General features: G+C 37.3%; 1 protein-coding gene across 1 annotated transcript in view; it reads right to left on the bottom strand.

The window, feature by feature from the left end:
• NUFIP1 (nuclear FMR1 interacting protein 1) overlaps positions 1 to 13,340 on the bottom strand; it is a 53,462-nt gene that overhangs the window by 15,443 nt on the left and 24,679 nt on the right. The window contains exon 7 of the mRNA XM_023187332.1: positions 4,322 to 4,515. Coding sequence (XP_023043100.1) covers positions 4,322 to 4,515 — 194 coding nt within the window. The remainder of the gene's footprint in view (positions 1 to 4,321; positions 4,516 to 13,340) is intronic.

The following is a 13,340-nucleotide window of genomic DNA, read 5'->3' as shown; positions in this document are numbered from 1 at the left end:
ATGCTTAAATGTTTCAAAGTCACCCTCAAAAATATGGACTTTGCTTTATAGTCTCCAACTCTCAAAGAAGGCAGTTAACAATGGGTATCCATGACACCTGATGTGCTGGGCCAGCTTATTTTCTTATGTTAATGCCTACCTTTAAAACAACCTAGGTTATGTGAGTGTGCAGTTAGACTTATGTCCCAGTGTTCTATGACAACAGCTATATTTTAACAAATGACTAATAAGTTGGGTTGCCTTTGTCTTGTGGATACTGAGGCACCTCAGTCATAGATGCTCAATGCCACCTTACTGACCCGCTTTCTTTCTAGCTCAGACAACTGACTTATTGTTTAAAACTACAGGCCAGGAAAGCCATAAACTTGTTGCATATGTGTTTAACCAATGGCAACAAAATGAACTGGATGCTAACTAATGAGATACCAAATCAAACAAAGAAAAAACAATCCTTAAGTTAGGCCAGTCAGCAGAATACACAACGAAATAAAAAATATGCTAGTAAGGAAATCTAATGACAGACAATAAACCACACTCAAAACTGATAAATTGGGAGACTCCTTTAAATAAAAGGCTTTCCCATCAAAACAATGTCAATTCTCAATTCAAAGTAGCTGCACAATTACTGAGAGTACACATAGCACCAAATACAATAAAGAAAAGGTAAGCCCAGGCAATGATTTTCCAAGCATGATCTGAAATTTTTGAAAATCTTCTAGAACTTGAGTCTTGTTTAAAATGTGAGTGCTGATGTCTGGATTAAGTTCTGAGCCAGAAAAAGGCAAAAAATTGAAGCAATTGGGAGAACTTTATTATTAAAGTGAGCTTGGTGCTAAAAAGTGTCAACTGCCATATGAGAACAGTGGGTCATGTTATCACAATGCTGGCCGCTGGCCTGCCACTGACAACTTGAATAACCAGCTTTTAAGGTTGGCTGGTTCTGGCCCAAGGTAAGAGAAGCTGCCTCCAAACAAGTGGAAAAAATATATTTGGAGAGTGGAGAATATTTAGGGCAGCGGTGTCCAATCTTTTGGCTTCCCTGGGCCACACTGGAAGAATTGTCTTGGGCCACACATAAAATACACTAACAGCTGATGAGCTTTAAAAAAACAAAAATCACACAAAAGAATCTCATATTTTAAGGAAGTTTACAAATTTTTGTTGGGCTGCATTCAAAGCCATCCTTGGCGGCATGAGCCTCTGGGCCATGGTTTGGACAAGCCTGACTTAGGACATATGAAAACAGGGGGATGGATTATCTGTAGCTATACCTGCAGTGAAAAGTTAAAGAACCTATGGCTTAAAACAACGGTCCCCAGCCTTTTTGGCACGAGGGACCAGTTTTGTGGAAGACAATTTTTCCAAGGACAGAGGGTGGGTGGCAGATTGGGGATGGTTTTGGGATGATTCAGCACATTACATTTACTGTGTACTTTATTTCTATTATTATTACAGTGTAATATATAATAAAATAATTGTACAATGCACCATAATGTAGAATCAGTGGGAGCCCTGAGCTTGTTTTCCTGCAACTAGACGGTCCCGTCTTGGGACGATGGGAGACACTGACAGATAATCAGGCATCAGATTCTCATAAGGAGCACACAACCTAAATCCCTCGTGTGCAGTTCACAACAGGGTTCACGCCCCTATGAGAATCTAATGCTGCCGCTGATCTAACAGGAGGCGGAGCTCACAGGTAGTAAGGCAGGCAACAGGGAATGGGTGTAAATAGAGATGAAGCCATGCTTGCTCGCTGCTCCCCGCCTCCCCATCCCCGCTCCCTGCTGGAGTTCCTAATAGGCCAAGGAACTGTACCCCTGGTCTAAAACAGATTTGGAAAATATCAAAGTCCAGAGGAAATCCCAGGTAAAAGATAAGGTGAATTTAAATGACAGCTTTCCTACAAAATTAAGCTACCATAATTTGATCATTGGCATTGTGATTTCCTTGGTTATAATACAATATTATAAAAATTAAAAAAATTTTAAATATTCAAAAGTATAAATTTGTAGCTTATATGGGTAACTTTTATATTCAAGATACATGTTCTCATCTTTGACACTCGAAACAGGCATGTTCCCATCCTTGACCCTCATTATAGGTAAGGGTTTCAACATTTAAACCAAAACAAAATTATTTGAGATCTCTCTCTCTTTTTTTTTTTTTTTTGAGACCGGGTCTCGCTCTGTCGCCCAGGCTGGAGTGCAATGGTGCGATCTCAGCTCACTGCAACCTCCACCTCGTGGGTTCAAGTGATTCTCCTGCCTCAGCCTCCCAAGTAGCTGGGATTACAGGCATGCACCATCACGCCCAGCTAATTTTTGTATTTTTAGTAGAGACGGGGTTTCATCATGTTGGCCAAACTGGTCTCGAACTCCTGACTTCAGTTGATCCACTTGCCTCAGCTTCCCAAAGTGCTGGGATTACAGGCGTGAGCCACCACGCCCGGCCTGAGATCTCTCTTTCAACTGCTTCTCAGAATCCAACTGAGTTATTTCTACCAATAAGGATGAGAGGATTTACCACTGTTTCTCATGTCTAAGGCATCTATTGAGGACTAAGACAAGCTTAAATAGAAGCAAGATACAATCGTCTTTTAGTTGGTGTTTTACTAGATGAGTACATACTGAAATACTTTCTTTTTTTAAAAAAAGGGAAAACAGTATTAACCATCTACCAAAGCTAAGTTAACAAAATGAAGACAACAAAGATTATCCAATATCAGAGTCTTAGTCCTTCAAGTGTTCATTTAGAAAATTGCACGACGTAAAAAAATTACATAATTTTCAAATTAGTAACTTACTGATTATAATGGTAGTCTTCACATTTGTGTTTTAAGTGTTTTAATGACATAAAAGCTTATATTTGAGTACAGATGGTCTTTTGTCATCAAGGCCACACATTACAAGTCTGAAGAAGCAAGTGATCTCTCTCTAAAAGTTTTTGAAAGAAAACAACAACAACAAAAAATCAGTGCCCAAGAGTAAACTCAGCACTGGCTCAAAATACCATCTGCCTTTTTCTTGCTGTCTCTCACATCTCAACTATCCTAGACTCAAACAGTATTTTAAACCAATTCAGACTTCACATTTAAAGGATGTGCAGTGTACTGACGGAGTGAGACTCATACGTTCAAATTCTCATTCTGCCACTAATGAGCAGAATGACTCAGGTAAACTATTAGGTTGATGCAAAAGTAACTGCATTTTTTACTATTACTTTCAATGGCATAAACATGTTAGTCTCTATGTTCCTCATTTCTAAAATGGAAACAATAGTGGTATATGTGTAAAAGGTTGTCATGAGAAGACTTCATCTATATAAAGCATATAGAACTCAGTAAGTGCCTTATTCAATAAGTGTTAGTTGGTATTAACCTATCATTAATGTTTTTACTAAATTTTATCTTCTACTTAGTCTAATGTTCCCTTATGCAATGATCTTTTTCCATCCTAATTCAGTCAGTGAATTAGTTATCCTTTCTTTTCTTGCCATTCATAAGTTCAAAAACTTGCCATGTGATTATCATAGAAGCCAACATCATCCAAGTTAAACAGGCTACAATCAAATCTACAATGTCAGTAATGTCAGTTTACTCACTAATAATCTTTGGGTATTCCTTTGCAGTACAAAGCATATGCAATTAGATAAAGTATCACAATGTTACTGGAGGAAAACATAGTATAAATATTTACATATACATTTCATTTTTCAGGAAGAGAAATGGAGTCTCAAAGGCTAAATGATATCTGTATGTGATAGCAGCATTTTAATGCTTTTATTTTTCAACTAATAAGCAAGGTAACTTGCCCTATACGTTTTAAAGGAAATTCAAGGACAAATATATATAAATATAACCTATGCTCTGAAGAAGAACAGTACTAATCAAACATAATGAATTAGTACTTTTTGCCCAGAGATCATGTTCATGCTCAGTAGCATAAAGTATACTGACTTCCATTAGAATTGCTGCTTTATAGGTAAAGGGAAAATCCACATATTTGAGCAAACTTGAATGTACAGCATTAATACATTCAAAACAATCTTAAGAAATTTCTAAGGTTACATCATACTAATGAAAATTATCCAGCAACAACATTCTCCTATAGCCTCCCTTCCCCATGTACCCACCCAAGACTCAGAAAAGATGTTCTGAAATGACGTTTTAAACAAGATGCTCCCATTAAAAACAAAACAAAAGCATCATTCTGCATTGTTATACACTTGATATTAAACCTTCCACAAACAAGGCTGTGAATAATCAACTTCAGCATCATTGTCTATACACTTATAAATGTTATCTTCCTGTTTAGCTTACCAGAATCACTGTTTATCAAAACACCAAGAGGATCTGCATTTGCCTGAGGTGGACCTTCTGGCTTCAAATTACACAAGTGACTGCCTGATCCAGTGACTGCTCTCTGTCTAGCATTGTCGTTTTTCCATTTGTGATTCTTGCCAGGACTTCTGATCTTTGCCATTTGTGAATGTCTGGACATCCCCTTCATCTTTCTGGAGTAAGAAAATTGCAATTTTTAACATAAAAGGCACCGACCTTCCAAGAAAATTTTGAAAAAGACTACTAGATACAAAAGAAACTTAGTTGTAAAATTGATCATTTGTAGCCTAGTACATTAAATAGACCAAAATAAAAGAAATTCCAGTGACTTGCAAAGACAGGGAAGCCTATGATAGAACTTTAGAAGGACAGCAACCCACAATATACCACACCTTATTGATTCTATGCTGCAAATTTCTACCCATATTGTTATCCTTCTGAAATTGGGCTGCATAGTATCATCATTAAAGGCCAATTTAACTGGCAGCATTCTTTCATTCTTCTATTGTACATGAAAGTGTTTTTTTTTTTTTTTTTTTTAAAGTCTCGCTCTATCGCCAGGCTGGACTGCAGTGGCATTATCTCGGCTGACTGCCACCTCCACCTCCCAGGTTCAAGCGATTTGCCTGCCTTAGCTTCCCAAGTAGCTGAGATTACAGGCATGTGCCACCACACCCAGCTAATTTTTGTATTTTTAGTAGAGACAAGGTTTCACCATGTTGGCCAGGATGGTCTCGATCTTCTGACCTCATGATCTGCCCACCTCTGCCTCACAAAGTGCTGGGGTTACAGATGTGAGCCACCGCCCCCAGCTGAAAGTGTTTCTTAGAGTTTATAAAGTATGTTCACTCTTGTCTACTCATTTTATTTTCTTTTGAGACGGAGTCTTGCTCTGTCGCCCAGGCTGGAGTGCAATGGCATGATCCTGGCTCACTGCAACTTCCACCTCCCAGTTTCAAGTGATTCTCCTGCCTCAGCCTCCCAAGTAGCTGGGATTACAGGCACCCACCATCAGCCTGGCTAATTTTTGTATTTTTGTAGAGACAAGGTTTCACTGTGTTGGCCAGGATGGTCTCGAACTCCTGACCTCAGGTGACCCACCCACCTCGGCCTCCCACAGTGCTGGGATTACAGGCATGAGTACACCAGCCTTATCTACTCATTTTTAAGGAGTTAAAGTTTCTGAAGCATTTACAAATATGCCTTGTTTGACCTTCATGAACCCTCTGAAATAGGTAAGACAGGTACTATTTTCTCTACTTTATAAGCCTATCACAACACATAAGCTATTGCAATTTCACAGCCAGCTCAAATCAAGTGCCCTTGCAACAGCCACAACTACTTTTAGAAAGAAAGCAAGTATTGGCTGGGTGCGGTGGTTCACGCCTTTAATTTCAGCACTTTGGGAGGCCAAGGTGGGCGGATCACTTGAGCTCAGGAGTTCGACATTACCCTGGGCAACTTTGTCTCTACTAAAATAAAAAATAACCTGGGCGTGGTAGCAGGCGCCTGCAGTCCCAGCTCCTCGGGAGGCTAAGGCACGAGAATTGCTTAAACTTGGGACGTGGAAGTCACAGTGAGCCGAGATTGTGCCACTGTACTCCAGCCTGAGCAAAGCAAGACTGTCTCCAGAAAAAAAAGAAACAAAAAAGAAAGCAAGTATTTATGTGAGCATCTTCTAACTTAAACTATGTGTGTGTGTGCAGGGGCGGGAAAGACAGTTAAAAAAAGGTTCCTTCATAGTAGACAGTAACACAAGGTATTCTGTGGTGGAACTGAGTTTTCACAAAGATAGGTTTTTGACAGTTTGTCATTTATTGGGCAAAATTCATTTTTCATTAATAATGGAGGATGCAGTAAACAGATTAATTAGAAATCTGCATCTAAATCTCAATTTTGTCACTTATAGGCTGTGTCTGCGGCACAAATATTTGTATGCCTAAGCCTGTTTATTCCTTTAAACACAATGGGAATCATAGGGACATAGAATTAAGATAATACAGTACTTCACAGTTAGAGCAAGATAACACATTAAGCCTAATAGGAGTTTACTATCATAACATTTTTGAAATAATTTGTTAAACCAACATGTTTAATTTATGTCTGCAAATCTGCAACCCAGAGATTTTTAATCCCTTTAGGGTCATAATAACCCTTGGAGAATCTCATTATAAAAATTAATATATAGGTATAGTTCAAATTTTGCAGAACGCCATGGACCAATCTCCAGTGTCCATCCACAGATGTCAGGCTAAGAACCTGACAGTGTCAGTGCAAAGAAAACAGGTCTAGTTTCTGCCTCTGGCTCACTGGCCCCATAAGGATAATGAAGAGATGCCACTTTCCTTAAGTTCCCATTCACAGATGCCTTCCCTGTATCTTTTCTCTTATAGCATCTGACCACAGCTAGCTTGAATGATCATCAAGGTATTCACTAATAAGTAATGAGTTAAAAAGATCCTTCACTAATGACATCTATAAGACTTAACTGAGAAAGTAGTGTATCTGTTATTTGCACTCTATTTCACCTTCGAGGTAGTAGTTCTGTTATACCACTTGACAATCATTTGAAAGGAAAAGTTTATTTAATCAACCATCTAAAAATAGTTATAAAAGGTATAATGTAAATAAAAATGTAGATGTACATAAAATGGAGAGATTAAGGAATAAAAAAAGATTCCATCCAAAAGAAGGCAAGAAAGGAACAAAGAACAAATTAAAAACCCAACTAACTATATTTGGAATTACATTAAATGTAAATGAACTAAGCACTAGTTAAAAGGCAAAGATTTTCAGTTTGGATCACTAAGAAGACAAAATTATATAATATATAGGAGACACACTTTAAATATAGAGACACAAAAAGTTTAAAAGGAATAGGTTGTTGAAAACACGATCCTTTCTCCACTGCATTATACTGCCAGATTTATCGTAAGTTAGGTGATTGTTTCTCAGTGGATCTGTTTGTGGGCTCTATTCTGCTCTATTTATCTATTTATCCTTGGATGACATGACACTATCTTCATTACTCTAGCTTTCTTAGTTGCTGTTCTAGATCCTTTGTATTTTCATATGCAATCATGTGCCACATAATGACATTTTGATCAACAATGGACCACATATATGACAGCAGTCCTGTAAGATTATAGCAGAGCTAAGTAATTCCCAGTAATGTCATAACATCATAAAGTAAAAAATCACTTTTACAAAACAATTTAGTGTAGCCTACGTGTACAATGTTTGTAATGTCTTAGTGTATAGTAACGTCCTGGGCCTTCACATTCACTCACCACTCACTCACTGACTCACCCGGGGCAACTTCCAGTCCTACAAGTTCTATTCATGGTAAGTGTGCCATTCAGGTATATCATTTTTTACCTTTAATGGTGTATTTTTACTGAAACTCTTCTATATTTAGATACACAAATACTTAGCATTGTGTTACAACTGGATACAGTAACACATGGTATGGGGATGTAGCCTAAGAGCAATAGGCTTTACTGCACAGCCTAGGTATGTAGTAGGCTGTATTATCTTAGTTTGTGTAAGTATACTCTATGATGTTCATAACGACAAAATTGCCTAACCCGTTTCTCAGAATGTATCCCTGTCATTAAGTGACACACTGTAATTTTAAAGCTTATCAATCTCCCCCATCCCTCCTCCACCTAAATAAATAAATAAAAATAAAAATAAAAACTTGCTGGAATTTTGACTATAATCAATTGGATTTGGGGGAGAATTAAGATAATTATATTGTTTTCCAGTCCATGTATATGATATATTGCTCCATTATGCAGGCCTTGAATTTTTCTGAGCAATGTTTTGTAGTTTTGAGTGTAGAGTCTTGCAAATCTTTTGTTAGGTTTATTCCTAGGCATTTGATACTATTCTAAATGGTATCTTTTAAGTTTTCACTTTTTAATTGTTTGTTGCTACTTTACAGAAATAGAGTTGATTTTTAAAATATTGATTTTACATGTATTTGGCAACCTTGCTAAATTCATTTATAAAAGTGGTAACACTGGACATCTTTATCTTGCTTCTAATCTTACGGGAGGTGGGGGAGTGATCACTACTGCACCATTAAGTATGATATAGCTATAGAGTATTGATAGATATCCTTTATTAGATTAAAGAAATTATTTTCTACTACTAGTTTGCTGCTATGTCTTTTTTTATGAACAGGTAGTACATTTTATCAAACTGTTTTCCCTACTCATTAAGTTAATAGCATTTTCCTCCTTCACTGTGTTAGTGTGATAAATAAACATGTTCCTGGAATAAGTCCCATTTAGTCATGATGTTTATCCTTTTTACATACTGCCAGATTTAATTTGCTAACATTTTGTATAGGATTTTTGTCTCTCTGCTCAAGAGTTGTGTTTGTTTCAAAATTTTCACTTTACATATTTTAAAACTATATTACTAGACACATACAGATTTAGAATTGGTATGTCTTCTTGTCGTTGCACTGACTCTTTTAACATTATAAAATATTCCTATTTATCCCTAATAACACATCTTGCTTTAAATCTATTTGGTCTGATATTAATACTGTTGTACCAGGTTACTTTTGGTTGGGGTCTGCATGGTATAACAATTAGTACTGGATCAACTGTAATTCATATGTGAAAAAAATTTTAAAGGTCCTTAACCCCTACACTATGTACAATAATTAATTCTAGCCATATACCAGAATGGCAAAGCAATAAATCTTCTAAAAGAAAACATAAAGAAATAGCTTTATGATCTCCAAGTAAGTAAATATTTTTTAAGGCAGAATACACACAGCACTGACCACAAAAATAAAAGATTAATAAATCAGACTTCATGAAAATTGCAACTTTTATTTATAAAAGACACCATATTAAGAACTTCTGTTTCTGGCCAAAATAAAGTAACGGGGACTGAATTTATCCTCCTACCTGAAATAACCAAAAAATTAGCCAAAATGAAGAAACAACGGTCTCTATGACATAGGACATCAAGCAATAAGAGCAGTGATCCCTGAAAGATGGAAAATAAATGAATAGTGAACCCCACAACTGCCCCTGCTTACAGCCTTAAGAGTCTCCAGACTGCAGAGAAGAGGAATCCAGATGGGACCTGGTAGAATCCCTGAGTTGAGGAACTGGAGTTGAGACACCAGAGAGAGCAATACATCTAGAGTTTGCAGGATGTACCTGAGAGGAAAAAACTACAGAGAGAGAGAGAACTCTAGAGATTTGCAGAGGATTTACCCTCTGGACTATTTAGCAGAAGACTGATCGGCATGTATTTGTCAGGAAACTACCCAAAGTTGGGAGAAAAAAACATCCAAAAAGATCAGAGTTATCAGCACCTTATCTTCACTCGGAGTCATAACTAGGTCCTATTTATACCTCATATTTCATAGGGCATGGGGTAAGATACCCAGTAAGATCTTACATCAGTAGTGAGTAGTTAGGTTCAGACTAAACACTGCTCTGGTTTTGTCTACCAAATCTTAAAAGCAAGACCCAGAAGGATCAAACTGTTTCTAAGTAACTCAGTTGTGTTCCCAGAAAAAAGTTCAACAACATTTATAGAAACACAAAAATATACAGCACCTAATGTGGTTTGGTTGTGTTCCCACCCAAATCTCATCTTGAATTGTAACTCCCACAGTCCCACATGTCATAGGAGGAACCCGGTGGGAGGTGATTGAAATATGGGGGTGGGTCTTTCCTGTGCTGTTCTTGTGAGAGTGTGTGAATGAGTCTCATGAGGTCTGATGGTTTTAAAAAGGGGAGTTTCCCTGCACAAGCTCTCCTCTCTCTGCCTGCTGCCATTCCCAGAAAATGTGACTCGCCCCTCCTTGCCTTCCTCCACAATTGTGAGGCTTCCCCAGCCACGTGGAACTGTAAGTCCAGTTAAACCTCTTTCTTTTGTAAATTGCCCAGTCTCGGGTATTCTTTATCAGCAGGGTGAAAATGGACTAATACAGCACCCAATAATGTAAAATTTCCAGTGTCAAGTATCCAATAAAAAATTACCAGGCATGGGGCCAGGAGTGGCAAAGGTGGGCAGATCACGAGGTCAAGAGATTGAGACCATCCTGGCCAACATGGTGATACCCTGTCTCCGCTAAAAATACAAAAATTAGCTGGGCGTGGTGGCGCATGCCTGTAGTCCCAGCTACTCGGGAGGCTGAGGCAGGAGAATGGCTTGAACCCAGGAGTCAGAGGTTGCAGTGAGCCAAGATCACGCCACTGCACTCCAGCCTAGGGACAGAGCGAGACTCCATCTCAAAAAAAGAAAAAAAATTACCACGTATGCAACAAAGCAGGAAAATATAACACAAAATAAAGAGAAATATCAATTAAAAGGTGATTCAGAACCAACACAAATATTAAAATTAGCAGGGAGAGATTAAAAGTTACTATAACTGTATTCTTTATGTTTAAAAAGTTAAGTAGAGAAAGAAAAGAACCAAACCAACCTTTCTTTTTGTTAATGAGACAGAGACTCATTCTGTCAATCAGGCTAGAGGGCAGTGGCACAATCACAGACCACGGTAGCCTTGAACTCCCGGGCTCAAGTGACCTCCTGCCTCAGCCTCTCGAGAAGCTGGGACTACAGGTGTGTACCACCATGCTCAGCTAACTTTTAAATTTTTTTGCATAGAGAAAGTCTTGCTATGTTGCCCAGGCCTGTCCTGAACTCTTGGGCTCAAGCACTCCTCCCACGTTGGCCCCCCAAAGCACTAGGATTACAGGCATGAGCTACCATGGCCAGCCCAAATCAAACGTCTAAGAATAAAAACTACAATGTCTGAGATAAAAAATGCAAAATTACATTGAGACAAAATATACATATACATGAGACTAATGAAAGATTAGACATTGCATAAGAAAGATTAATGAACATGAAGGCATAGCAATAGAAATGATCTAAAATGAGACACAGAGAAAAAAAGTTTTAAAAAATGAAAAGAGCATCAGTAAGCGATAGGACAACTTTAAACAGCCTATTATACCTGCAACTGGAGTCTGAAAGGGAGAGGAAGGTAGAGAAAAAACATCTGCAGAAATAATGGCCAATATTTTTTCCAAATCTGATAAAAATTATAATCCAAGAAGTTCAACAAATGTCAAGGACAAGAAACATAAAGAAAACTATACCAAGACACATCATAAATTGCTTAAAACTGGTGATAAAGAGAAAAATCTTAAAAGAACCCAGAGATAAAACACATTTACATAGATAAAAAAAGATAATAATGACAACAGATTTCTCATTGAAAACAATGATAATGAGAAGACAATGGAATAACATCTTCAGAGTACTACACATTTGAAAAACTGTTAACTGATTACATATCCTGCAGAAGTATCTTTCAAAAAGTCAAAATACTTTTTCAGACACACAAAGCTGAAAGAAGTAATTCCCAGCAAATTCTCACTACAAGAAATATTAAAGGAAGTCCTTCAGACAGAGGAAAAATGACATCAGATGGAAAGATGGATCTACACAAAAGAAGGAAGAGCCCTAAAAATAGTAACTACATAGCTATCCTAACTATCACTGACCAATCCCCGGCTTTAACAGAGCTTTCTCAAGATCAGCAGATATGCCTGACTCCTAGCTGATCCCAAATATCTGAGCAATGAACAGTTATTGTTGTATAAAAAAAGGAAAAAGGATATCCATTAAGACAATAAAAAGACAAGCCACATATTGTGAGATGTATCTGCAATATATATACTCCAAAGTAAGATTTGTATCTGAGTAAATGACTTTTACAAATCAGAAAAGCAACCCCAATTAAAAACTGGTCAAAGGCTTGAACTGGTACTGCACAAGAGAATATTCAAATAGTCAATAAGCACATGAAAAGGGATTAAAACCATAAGACAGGAGGAAAATGTTATGACAAGAGGAAAAGGTGTAACTTACCAAGCACTGACCAGGACACAGAGCAGTAAGATGCATTTAGTAGAAGTCTTAAACGGGTTCGACCACTTTGGAAAACTGGCCATATCTATTAAAGCTAAACATATGGATATCCTATGACCTAGCATATTTATATGACCAATGAAAATGAGCCCTATGTAAACAAGACAGGTAAAAGAATGTTCACAGTAGCTTTATTTATGTTAGCCCATATAACCCAAATGTCCATTAACAGTACAATACATATATATCCTCACAATTAAGTTCTATACAGCAATAAAAACAAAACATTTTACAACTATACACAACATGGATAAATCTCACAAAATAATTTTGGGCCACAGAACTCATACACTTAAGAATACATACTATATAATTCCATTTATCTACAGTTCCCAGAACAGGTAATATAATCTATGATGACAGAAATCAGAAAAGGGGTTACCTTTGTGGTGAAGCATTGAACAGCAGAGGGCTTAAGAGAGCTTCATGAGGTGAAGAAGTTATGTACATTCACCTGTGTGGAGGTTATATGGATGTATGGGATGGGAGTGGTGTATGTGTGTATGTGTATAAAAATTCCTCAAGCGCATTTAAGATTTCTATATTTTTCATATATTATAATGTACTTCAATAAAAAATGAAATGGAAAAAATTCTTAAAACTTCTATGAAAGTGAGGGAGTTGGGGGGGAACATAGCTCATACATTGCTGGTGGGAGAGTAAACTGGTCTAGCTCCATAACAGATATTCGGTAGTATATGTGAATATTACAGATACACATAACTCTTTGACTCAGCAAATCAATTTCTAGTAATCTATCTTCAGAAATATTTACTCATATGTAAAATATTGTTATGTATAAGGGCAATATGAAAACATTTTTTATTAGCAAAAGGTTGGTAAGAACTTAAATATCCATCAACAAGAAGCTAATTGTTAAAAAAACGACACTGTGGGACATCCTTAAGCTTCCTACACATCCTGTTTTTGTTTCTGTTTTGTTTTGTTTTGTTTTTAAAGGAGACAGGGTCTTGATCTGTCATTCAGGCTGGAGTACAGCAGCACCCATCTCCAATCT

This window comes from Piliocolobus tephrosceles, chromosome X (assembly GCF_002776525.5).
Source record: "Piliocolobus tephrosceles isolate RC106 chromosome X, ASM277652v3, whole genome shotgun sequence".
Taxonomy (NCBI): Eukaryota; Metazoa; Chordata; class Mammalia; order Primates; family Cercopithecidae; genus Piliocolobus; species Piliocolobus tephrosceles.
Note: the sequence above shows the minus strand (reverse complement) of the source record. Positions and strands in the feature narration are given on the sequence as shown.